Source organism: Coturnix japonica, chromosome 16 (assembly GCF_054131305.1).
Source record: "Coturnix japonica strain WE chromosome 16, WE-NBRP24, whole genome shotgun sequence".
Classification (NCBI taxonomy): domain Eukaryota; kingdom Metazoa; phylum Chordata; class Aves; order Galliformes; family Phasianidae; genus Coturnix; species Coturnix japonica.
Genome location: NC_140678.1, coordinates 309,109 through 321,033, shown reverse-complemented (window position 1 = coordinate 321,033; position 11,925 = coordinate 309,109). Strand labels below are relative to the sequence as shown.

Genomic DNA, 11,925 nt, shown 5'->3' with positions numbered 1-11,925 from the left:
AGGATGTAACCTCAGGAATGTTTTCCTGGAAAGTCTCAACCTTTCCTAAGTGTTTGGTTTGCAGAAAGAAAGATAATGTGTGTTTTTGTCAATGAGTTCAATATTAATCTATGATTTCCTGAGATGATGTCAGTGCTCAGGACTGTTTTGGTTGTTCATCTCCCTTCTTACTGGAGAACAGCTCCCCAAATTTGCTTTGACATTACCTACCTAGGGTGGATTCCAATTAAATCTGCCAATTTTGGGTTGTGCAGTTCTGCCTCTGCTGAAAAGCAGCAGGAAAGGCAGAAGACCAAAGCAGGAGCACAGAAAGCACATTCTATTTTTAGGACAAGTTTGGCTTATCTTGTATTTATCCTGGCTAGGCAGATAGTATTTCCAGCGCCCTCACATGAGCAAAGGCTGAATGAGGACTGAGTTAAAATTAACTGCCCGGCCATCAACAGCCATGGGGTCTGCACAGGAACCAGAAGAGCTGGATTCTCAGACAGAAGTGGTTGCAGATACAGTTCTTGAGGTCGGGGAGAGACTTTTCCAGGTCAGCCGTAGGGCACTTTCATTTCACAGCCGTTACTTCAAAGCGATGTTTTTTGGGGGCACGAGGGAGAGCTCTGAACACCACATAGTGATCAGAGGGATTGATGCAGCACCTTTCCAGGCCCTTCTTGAGTTCACTCGCACAGCCCAAGTGCTCATAGGTCAAGAAAATGTGACCAGCTTGCTGGAGGCAGCTGATTTTTTTCAGTTCGATAGGGTGAAACTGTTGTGTGAGAAATTTCTGGAGAGAGAGCTGCATGTTTCCAACTGCCTGGGCCTGATGGCCTACTCACAGCGTTTTGCCTTTATAGAGCTGCATGCATCTGCCATGAACGTGGCTCTCACCCACTGGGGGGACGTGATGTCTCAGGAGGAATTTAAGGCACTACCCAAAGAAACGCTGATGCAGTTCCTCAAAAGCGATGAGCTCTTTGTTCCTCGAGAAGATGTGGTTTTTGACAGCATCATGATGTGGATAATGGAGGACCCAGAAACAAGAGAGAATGACTTTTTGGATTTGGTGGCTGAAGTCAGGGTCGCATTTCTGAGTCTGTCCTTCCTCGATATCTTGGTGAAGCGCAGCAAGCGCCCCGGGCAGGCAGATGCCTTCTCCAGACTGATCAGGAGGTTGGACAGCTGTCCTCCACCCAGCTGGCAAAACGTGACGCTGTGTCCTTTCACCAGTCGGAGCTATGACACCTTGTATGTCCTGGGAGGAAAGCGTGACAAGGAACAGCAAGAATTATTTCTGTTTCAACCTAAAACGGGGACCTGGCAGGCTTGCCCTCCATTGCAGCGCAGAAACCTCACCCAATACGCAGTGGCAGCAGTAGGTAACTCACGGAGCTGTAACTCAAGTGGTGGTAGCAACTGGGACTGAGCAAATGTATGCACTGAGGCTCAGAAAAGAATGACTTTCAGCCTGTGTGTAACTGTTATTTTCTTTGCTGTCTCTCCAGGAAGCTTCCTTGTTGTGACAGGAGGATATTTCCGAGATGAGTTTGTGTGGTACAGTGTGGATTGGGTGCTGATCTACGACTGTCTGAGCAACAGCTGGCTGGAAGGCCCAGCCATGAAGAAGTCTCGCAACAGCCACTGTGCAGTAGGAGTAGGGTTCTACCTGTATGTGCTCGGAGGGAGCACAGATGAAGGGATCATTGCAGAAGTGGAGCGCATGGCACTGGTGGACTCCGAGTGGGAAAGCATGAATCCTATGATTCAGCCTGTGGAGCGGGGAGGTGCAGTCAGTGTGGGAACCAGGATCTATGTGGTCTGTGGCCTGGATGAAAATGGACATGTCTATGATGGAGTGCAAAGGTTGAACACAGAGACGGACAGCTGGGATGTCATCTCATTTTCTCCACTTCCAAGGTAAGAAGTAATCCTGTTAGACCTGAGAAGAAGAGAAAGGCTCTGCTGAAGGGGTTAACGTTGGCAAAGGGGCAAAATCCCACCCAGCTGTTTGCTCATTTTCCTTCCTGAACAGGGATGGGGAAGATCATATGAGGACATTATGGTCAGTCAGCAATTCCTCTTTGATCCTCCTTCTTTCTCACACTTTTTTACTTGCTCCAGTATAGGTGCTTCCCATGGACTGCAGTCCTAAAGGATAACACAGCTCTAATGTAGGTTTCTCCATGGGCTGTAGATCCTCTTGGGAGAATTGTCTCCACTGTCATGTTTGGAGAAGCATAAACAAAAAAGTCCTTTTCTGTGTTCTGTGTTACAAGGGGAAATTCTCTATAACTTTGTGAGATTTACTTTATTTGTAGCCATTCTGGATGAACATTGTTGTAACTGGAAGGAAATAATTCCATATAGACATATTGTCTTCTCAGAGCTCCAAGCCTTGCTAGCAAGCTGGGCTCCTCATGGATACTCTCATCAAGGATTTCTCCTCTCTCAGGTACGATCTCTGCATCACATCACTGAATGGTGCTTTGTACACCATAGGAGGGGAAGCTTTCCGATATGATGTGGAGACAGATGAGTGGACCCATGTGGATGAAGAATGCTTGACCCAGAAATTCTTCATGGGATGCTGCACTGTGAATGGACAAATTTATCTGCTTGGGCAGAGAAAGGGTAACAGTGCCCTCCCCACTGTTGTCCTCTTTGATCCCTATGTCGATATATGCCAGGTCATAGACAACAAACTCCCATGTCCCCTTCCTATTCATGGTTGCGTCTCTGTGCGAAGGTTTGATACATCAGCTAAGTGATGTCAGATCTGGGATAACCACGAAGGAAAAGTCGTGTGCTTTACAGCCAGCAGGAACCGGATTGTATCAAATTTGGTTTGTGAAATATGTTAAATTTTGAAAATGGATCTCTTTCCTTCCTAGCTCTGTTTCTTTTTTCTACCTGGTGACTGGTCTTTAAGAAAAAGTGCAAGCTTTGCAATTACATGTGGGTTAGAAATAGAGGTCAGTGTTAAGAGTACGCAAACTCCTTAGGGTTGGTGTTACATGAAGGGCAGCTCTGTGCTCTGACTCCTCTGATTCTCCTTGTATGGTTGGGAGGGACAGGAAAGTCATTGCCTCAAATATAACATTAAAAATTGTAGGAGTAAAGTAATAAATGTCTGTCAAGGGAATCTTCAGCAGTACGTCTGCTTTCTGACTGATATATGAACTGAGATCACTGAGACTCAAAAAAAAAAAAAAAAAAAGAATGCATCATGAGAAATCGAGGTAAACCTTTGGTTCAGGTGCAGTTCATTCCTATATAGACTTTAAATCTTATGTTCTTTCATAAATTCATTACAAAGTGAATGGTTATCCAAAACAGAGAAAACCTGTATAATATTCCAACAGAATTAATACACTCCTATGGAATGTTTCCATTCAGACTAACTTATAATCTGGCAGAAAAACATGCATTTAGAAGAGTTCCAGATGCTTTCTGCTTCAGGAGCACTATCCCAAGGTACATGTTCAGTTAAGCACAACCCTATAGACACGATCTGTTTCACACCATTCCCGCGGCAAACATCAGCTGGCCAGGCCTTGACTATGGAAACAGTCATTCCTTGCCCCAAAGCCTGACCATTCCAGACTACAGAATGGAAAACCTGTTTGGAGGTTAAAGCAGGAGCTGTTCCTGTGCAATTGTTCTCATAAGGTGGCAATGGCCTTTGGTGTCTTCCAAAATTACAAAGTCAGTTTAAATGTTCAACAACTTCTGGGAAGACATTGGCTGATAGATCATTCCTAGATAAGTGACCATAGAATAGTAGTAAAGCAATGGTCCCAATAGAAGAGGTGAAGAAAACATCTCTTAAAGTTACTTATTGCCTGGAAATTATATGATGAAATTTAAGAGGTCTGCTCCAAAAGTAATGCCTCCTACTTGATGATGTCAGCCCATGTCAGAGTTGGATGTTGGTTGCAGCGGCTGAACCTTTCCAACAGTATCCCTTTACATGTTGTCATGTGACAGATGGCAGCAGAGGGGAGGCCTGACATGGGAGCGTGGGTGAAGAAAAGGGGCATCACTGAATTCCTCCATGCAAAAAAATGGCACTCATTGACATTCATTGATGCTTACTGAACATTTATGGAGACTAACTAGTGGATGCAGCACAGTGAGGGATGTGGGGTGGGTCAGTGGGGCAACACCAATTGTGCAGACTTGAGTGCAGCACACAGCTCTCATTCATGACTGGTGAAAATGCACAGCTAGTGGCAGTGACTGTGTTAAGAAACAGCATTTTGTAGCTGACAGTTTGCTCTATCAAATAGTGTCACTGTGCTCTTGTATCTGTTATAGTTTCCACGGAGGTAAATAGGAAGCATTACTTTTGAAGCAGCCAATATAGATGTTAGATGGTGCTTTGTGTGTACCACTGTGGAGGGGTCTATGAACCTGTCTGGCCTCTTCCTCCAGGTCCTTTTCAGCTTCTGTACTTCTAATACTCTGTCTCTTGCTGTTTGATAACAAACTCGTGCTACTCATTTTTTGCTGCATCCTCTGCTTCGCTCCCATCACTTTCCTCAGTGTCACTTCTTGCATCTTTTTTTTTCTGTAGGAAAGAAAGATGATTTAAATGAGCTGCAGAACCTCTGCCATGCGATATTATATAGTCCTGCTTTCATTCAGAGCACTGATGAAATAACCTGAGAGGTATAATAAAAATAATAAGTGAACTCAGGTCCTTAGTGCCAACGTGGTAATTGTCCCTGTATTTGGAAGGGACCTCAAGAGATCATCAGGTCCAACCATCCCAAGTGTGGTGCAGAACCACTCTGGCTTTCATGGTCATGGAGGAGAAAAAGGTTTTTCTTACCGCACCATAGAGGATGACACTGAAGGTCATTCGGAGGATTAGATAGGACCAGAAAATGTGCAAGAGCTGCAGGACCACCAGGAAAGCGTTTATCAGGCAGCTTAGGAAGAACATCTCAAATTTTGTCACATAGTAATAGTATGTGCTGTGGGAGAGAGAGAGAGACAAATGAGACAAGACTCCAGCAGGTCGTGTGCCTTCACACTTAAAAGGGTCAAGAATCTTTTTGGGCAGGTATTTGTCTCCTGGGTCCTCTGGGCAGAGCCGAGCTGTGCTGGGAAATCATGCTACACTTTGGTGCCTTCTAGCTTTGCCTCAGAAACAGACTCTAGCAAGCATGTCCCAGGTCCCAAAAGACATGCAGTGACACTTAAAATTGGCAGCCATCCCATAGTGTTCACTGACAGGCTGCTGGTTGGAAACCTCCAACACCCTCCAGGAGCAGCAGGCAGTGCTTCTCCATGTGCTGCGTGTCTATGGCAGTGTGCAACATGAGACACAGCCACAGCCTGGGGAAGAAGGGCAGTTTTCTACTCAAGGTTAATTTATAGCTAACAACCTTCAGCTTTCCTTCTTGGTTCCCCCAGTTCTAGCTGGATTTGTCTTTGAGCTTACCTGGAATGTTCTGTTCGTTAAAACATAACTCACATTAGTGGGAAAACGACAAGGCGGGAGCTGATGAACACCACAGCAAAAGCAAAGAAGACGGCTTCGCAGACCCGCTTCCATTTCATGTAATGGAGAACCTTGGCCAACTGCAGAGAGACAAACAGCCACGTATCCCACATGGCAGCTTGCTCCTTCTCTCACCCCTCTCCTGCAGAGTTGCAGGGATTTCCCATGAGCTGATGCGTTACTGGATTTGTTGATTGATGTCCTGTTGTGCACTTTCCCCCAGGGGCAGTAAATGTGATGTTTGCTGGCCCTCCCACTGCACAGATCAAGTGTAGCAATGCCCTACTGACAGATGTGAGCATGGACCTGCATTTCTGAGTGAGGGGAACTTACCTCTAGAAGGTAATCAGAGGAATCGTGGACCAGCATGATCATCACCCCAAGCCGTATCAGGTTGGCACAGTAGGATACAAAGATCAGAGTGATGGTGGCAATGTGGTGGATGATCTGTTCCTTAAAGTCCTGTAAGGAGAAGACAGGGTGTCTTGACCTGGCAGTGGCTGTTTGTGGATGGTGCTGCCTTGCTGGATGTGGCAAACACCTCTGCAAAGTATCAGCCCTTAACACCCCATATTTTCCTCCTAGGCTGTATGCGGGCTCACCCTCCCATGTATCAAAGAGCTGTGTGTGATAACAATAGATGCCTTTGGCCTGGGGCAGGACCTGCCCAGCAGCCACAGTAGAGGCAGTGCCTGGACTCCCCAGCACTGCCCGTGGAGAGGAACCAATGGGGGTGGCTGGAGATCCTGCAGGTAGGGAATATGCCTTGCAGTATGGGTAAGCCTCTATGTGCAAAGGTTGTCATAGAGGCTGAATGGTGCTGAGGCAGTGGGTTGCAGCTGTGCTGCTGTCACTCACCTTCCTCTTCACATCAAAGGGCAGAGTGATGACCAGTGACCAGTAGAAGGAGAGCTCCAACAGGTAGAACCAGCCCAGAGCGGGCAGGAGAGGCTGTGACACAAGCAAAAGGTAGCATGACAACCTTTTCTTAGCCTTGGGGGACAGGAAAGGACAAGACTCTTTCCAAGAAAGTGCATTAATTCAGACTGCATTTGGGACAGCAGGGCTTGGTCATATCTATGTTTCCCCATCCCCTGTGGCTGAACTGTTTGCTGCTGTACTGGCGGCCGTGCTGAGAGCAGGACAAGTCCCAGATCATCGCAGAGGAACTGAGGGGAGCCAGGATCTCCTGTTGGATGTTCTGTCCTCATTCCTCTTCAAGAATTCAAGGGTTATTCTGACTGCTTCATCCCTTTTGTAGCCTCACACATGGAGCTGCTCCTAACCAGGCTTGTATTACAGAGAAACTCAATGAGAATAGGTGGCTGCTCAGGGCACAGGCAGGACAGCCTCCTGCTGCTCTTCCATATGCACCACCCACAGGGAGCTGAGTTGGTCAGGAAGACAGCCAAGTTTTCACTGCGGTTCATGGTGGGAGGGTGAGAGGCAGCGTGCATGATTAGAAACAAGAGGTGGATCTAAGGGGAACCTTTGTCCTCATGACAGTTGTTAAACAACAGGACAGGTTGCCTGGGGACACTGTGCAGTTTCCATCCCCTAAGGTCTTCAAAATCAGACTGGAGTAAGATCTGAGCTCACAGCTGACAAGAAACCTCCTTCCAACCTGAGTTATCCCACAGACTTGCAGCTCACCTGTTGTGGATATCGCAGCCAGCACACAGTGTGATCCCAAACCCACGGCTTCTGCACAAAGAGAAGGCAGCAGTAAGAGCCCATAGTCCTAACAAAGAGTATCAACAGCATGGAGAAGCACTTCAGTAAGCACATGGTGTCAGCATTGGTACAGCCAATCTGCCCCTGACCTTGGCAAAAGTGGATGGTGGTTGTCACTGGTGAATGTTCCACTAGAAGTGATGATACCCATCGGGCAGTGGGTGTAGCCGGGATGAAGAAAAGCATGGTGACATCGCTGGCACATGGCCAGGCCTGTATCTGGATAAGGGGCTGTCCTGGATGTGGGTTGGGAACAGTTCTGTGCTACGTCCCTGAACTTGTCCTTCTTTGGCTCCGAGACTGTGGTCCAAACCCACAGACATGGCCTCACACCATCTGTGTGTTCCTTGGAGTGGCCCAGGAGCATCAAACTTATTTTCCATGAATGAGGAAGACACAGAAGGTGTAACCCCACAGTGTTTCCCAACTGACATACTTACATCGTATATGAGAGCCACCCCAGAGAAGAATGATGTGAAATAGAATATGAATCTCCAGCTAAAACAGAAAGAAACAAAGAGGGAATTACAACTCCCTCCGAAGCTTGGAAACCTCCCCAGGTTTTGCAATCACATCCAGCACCTGACTGGGAAGCAGCAAAATGGGTGTATTTAGGCACAAGTGCTGCATAGCAGAAACAGCTGTAGAAGGATAAGGGGTGGGCAGACAAATGGGGGATCTCACCCTCCCAGCTGAGAAGCCCATGGGGGTTTGGACAGAGATTTGCAGCACCTCATCTCTGTTTGTATGTGCAGCAATGTGCTGATAAGGCAGTGGGGTACCCACAGCTCACCTGGGTTCTGCTGTGCCCAAATCCCCAGTGTACACTGCCAGCATTAAGTAGGTCACAGCATCACTCCCGAGGTGCCTCTACCTGTCTCCTTTTGTGATGCGGTAACAGGATTCAAACACTGAGAAATGTAGTTCTCAGAGCAGAAGGAAGTGCGGATCTCTTACCTGACTGGAGCCTCTTTGTACCTACAGTTGAAAGCCTCAGGCTGAGATCTACCAATAACCTGATCCTTTTCATCTGGACACTCCTCTGTCCTTTCTGACTCCACATATTGTTGCAATATGCATTAGGAACCTGTTGGAGGTTCCCATCCCCATTGCTGGCCCACCTACCTTGCCTCACAGAACCTCTTTGTAAGTTTGGGATGGTCCTGGGCCCGCCGGTGCCGGAACCAGGTCTGCACTGTTTTGACTGGCAGGCCGCTTTGCTTGGCCACTGAAACCAGGTCACCCTGCAGAACAGATGGGGAAAGCAGAGCTTTGCCTTCCTGATGCTTTCTGTCTCCATGCGCTGGGAGATATGTAAACCCAGGTTTGGAGCTTAGCACAGACCCAATAAAACTGCCTAGCCCTGAATCAGTGATTAAAGAAAGAACAGAATTGAGCTTGGGAGCATTTATTTTTTTTTTTAATTAATTGGACAAAGTTTCACACAAATTTAAGTCAATAATTATTTTATAGATCTGGGAATTTATCATTGTGAGCAGTGATCCAAAAGACTGTTAAAGATAAGGAGCCTTATCCACAGGATCTGCCCACCATGGGGAGATGGCTGCTTAGCCGGGAAAGCCAACAGCTCTCAGCTATCTGCTCGATCTTACACACACCAGACGGGTGGTGCTGGGGCTGTGGCTGCTGAATGCATTGGTGGATGGTGAAATATCTGCTTCTTCCCCAGCATGGTGGTTGGCAATGGGGGAAGGAGATGCTGGTTGCCTGGGCTCTCAGCACAGGGGCACTTACATCCTTTGGGGTCCTGCCCAGCAGCTTGTAGAAGCCTTCCAGTGTGGCATTGGGCTGAACTTTGGGCCTCGTCTTGTCTCTCACTCCCAACCTCCTGCTCAGGGGCAGAGCTATGGTTCTACGAGAGGAAAGAGAGTTCAGAGCAGAGAGGATGTGAGTGCCCTCTCCCATCACAAGTGGCAACAACAATAAGAAATATCATTAGTATCGAGGCCACTTTCTTCTGATATTTTTTATCAGCTATCTTGATGAGGAAACTGAGTGCACCCTCAGGAGGTATGTGGGCGACATCAATTTAGGTGGGAGTGTTGATCTGCCTAAGGGCAGGGCAGCTCTGCAGAGGGATCTGGATAGACTGGATTGAAGGACCATCAGAGAAAACTCATGTTCCAGCTAAGGGCAGGTTTGCTAAGCACAGCCTTCCCACTCCACAGATACTGAAGCCCTGCTCTGCCTGGCTGGACAGCTGTTTGTCTGCCCAACAATCTGCCCCACTCCCACTGATTTCCCCTCATGTGTCAGTTTCTCATTCTGAAACAGGCGCCCAAAGCCCAGTCTAAATCCATATCCCGTGCTCAGCCACGTGGATTTGCATCATTCCCACCCAAAGGCTCAGAAGAGATGGCTGTCAGCTCACAGGCTCTGCTTGGGAGTACCATTTCCCTCAGCCAAAGTGGAATAACCATCACTGAGGCACTGCAGTACCTTGTCCCTGTGTGAACTGGGGACCTCTGGTGCCAGAAAGACAGAGGAGGGCAGAGCTGGGGAGGGAGGAAGGAGTGGTGTGAACAGGACGGTCCTACAACAGGCTGCAGGAGCCACAACTGTCCTCTCCTTCTTCCTCTGTGCTGAGAGTGGGGACTTGCATGGCATCCTAGGGAGTATCCTTTAAGACCCCCAACCCAGCAGGGGCTCCCAGCCCTGATGTATGCAGCAAATGCCTTATTCCGTGTTGCACACTCCGAGCTGGTCTCTATGCAGAGCCCAAGCCACTCTCTCCACAGGGACTCTTCACCCACAGCTGAGGTGCAGCTGAGAGGCAGATTTGTCTTTTCACATCTGGTGCAGGTGAGGATACAGGTACAGGAATGAGAGATGGCACATTGCTGCCACACAAATGCTTAACACCACAAAATGCAGAGAGATTCAGTATTTCTGGGAGCAAACCCCTGCCAGCTTTATTGTGGTTAGGAGATGGGTAAGGGTAAGTCTGGAGCAACCCTGCACAGACACTGCTGACAACACGCACAGAAGAAGAAAGGTGGCACTCACCTTTCAAAGACACATCGGACAACGAGCAGGAGCAGAGCACCCGGGATGCAGAGCCACAGGTCCTGAGGCTTTGGATAGAGCGTGTCTGCAGACTCCTTCATGTCTTCCCAAGTGGCTCCGGGTGGCAGCCAGTACTGATGGTGCCAGAGCTCCTCCAACAGTCCCATCCTGGTCAAGGTGGTGGGCAAAGACAGCAGAGGCTCTGGGACTCAGCGGGGAGATATAAAACTCACTCTTGAATCAGGACTGCTGGCGCTCCAGGACACCCAGCCCAGCAGCTTGTCACTCACACTCTGCACCGTGCACTCGAACCCACAAGTATGACTTCCAACACCACTTGTCCTGACCTGCCTGTGAGCTTAGAGGTGGGGTGAGATGTCTTGGTACGGGAAAATAATTCTGTGGGTGTTAAGGAGGTGGATATCTTCAATTGCACTCCATTGCACGGATGATGAGCCCCTTCCTGGTGACAATATCAGAAGGGACATCTCTTGATCCTGTTTTCTACCAACTTTTCCCAAGCTGCAAAGCCATTCATTGCCTGTTAACCCACCACCCATTCACGGGGCTTCTCTAACAGTTCATAGCTGTAAAAGATCTGTTGGTCTCACAGAACCTCAGGAGGGTTTCTCCAGACCTCTGCCCAGGGATCTTTCTGATCGCCTTTGTAAAGCACTACCAGCGGCTTCTTTCCTCTGCATAAACTCCTTGACTCTTCGAGAGACCTCTGGCAGAGGAAGACATGATTTCCTCATACAGAATGCACGGGAACTCTTTCCCACAACATTATGTTCATACACGTTTCCAGTAACTCATGGTACATTGTGCCAATCTGCTCGGGCCAGATGTCAGCAGCTCCAGCAGCTCCTCATGTTTCCACCTGGGACTTCCCTAAATTTCTGACACCACCACAGTTTGAAACAACAGTGACCCTCCTCAGATGACAGCTGGACTCTTTATTGTGTCAGTTCCCTCCTGGCTATTGGGTGAATACCACCCAGGATGAAGGTTTCCTATAGAACCTCTTCATGCCCATCATTTTGGTGGGATGTCTTCAGCAAAAAGACAGCTGATGTGTAGGGAAGCCACATGCAGGCAGCACACGGGATTGCTCCAGCCTGATCCCTTCCCAGCCCTTATTATTTTATGACTCCTGCAGTTTTCCCGGTGTTTTTCAGAGCTGATTACTGTCGCCCTGTTTCTCAGTGTTCTTCCCGGCATGTCCAGATCAATCTGCCAAAGCTACAAGTCCTTTCTTTGTTTAGACACGACTTCAGCTTTTTGCTGTTTCTCAGGGACGCCCCTGCCTGCAGGCACCGTGTCTGCTGTACACGTGCAGACAGAGAAAAGCAACGTCGTTTGAAGCGCAGCCATCCAAGTACAGGCTCCCTTGGGCATATGTGTCTGCATGAAAGATCACAGTGGATGCACAACTCTCATGTGTCCAGTATGTGCTTTAAGAACACGATCCCAAGAAGTGCCCACTGGAGCCAGCAGCTCGGTGCCAGCTGCCAGCCCTGGGGTCCATGCACCTCTGTGCTATGCGTTGCCAGGCCATGCCATGCTATAACCCGTGCCCCGCTGCCTTATCGTGCCCCACGCTACGAGTCCGAGCGACGCATCACGCCACGTTCATTCTATGCTCCCCCCAGCCCCATGCGCTG

At 48.5% G+C, this 11,925-nt stretch overlaps 2 protein-coding genes across 4 annotated transcripts; one reads left to right on the top strand and one right to left on the bottom strand.

Moving 5' to 3' along the window:
• The first annotated feature begins 402 nt into the window (after positions 1 to 402).
• LOC107325372 (kelch-like protein 23) lies at positions 403 to 3,133 on the top strand. Of its 3 annotated transcripts, XM_015886138.2 has the most exons (4): positions 403 to 538; positions 849 to 1,370; positions 1,497 to 1,908; positions 2,444 to 3,133. In XM_015886138.2, the coding sequence occupies exons 2-4, from the start codon at positions 866 to 868 to the stop codon at positions 2,757 to 2,759; spliced, it is 1,233 nt and encodes a 410-aa protein (XP_015741624.2). In that variant the 5' UTR covers positions 403 to 538; positions 849 to 865; the 3' UTR covers positions 2,760 to 3,133. The 3 variants fall into 3 exon arrangements, 2 of the variants coding, with proteins under 2 accessions (XP_015741624.2, XP_015741623.2); XR_014934970.1 differs by having other exon boundaries at positions 407 to 1,366; XM_015886137.2 differs by having other exon boundaries at positions 407 to 1,370.
• A 93-nt stretch (positions 3,134 to 3,226) lies between these two features.
• Positions 3,227 to 11,911, bottom strand: LOC107325374 (ceramide synthase 4-like). The gene is made up of 10 exons (XM_015886142.3): positions 10,262 to 11,911; positions 8,990 to 9,107; positions 8,360 to 8,478; positions 7,675 to 7,732; positions 7,154 to 7,204; positions 6,359 to 6,451; positions 5,834 to 5,962; positions 5,474 to 5,580; positions 4,826 to 4,970; positions 3,227 to 4,561 (listed from the first exon to the last, which is right to left on the bottom strand). Exons 1-10 carry the CDS (start codon positions 10,426 to 10,428, stop codon positions 4,487 to 4,489), a joined length of 1,062 nt encoding a protein of 353 aa, XP_015741628.1. The 5' UTR covers positions 10,429 to 11,911; the 3' UTR covers positions 3,227 to 4,486.
• Between the last annotated feature and the right edge of the window lie 14 nt (positions 11,912 to 11,925).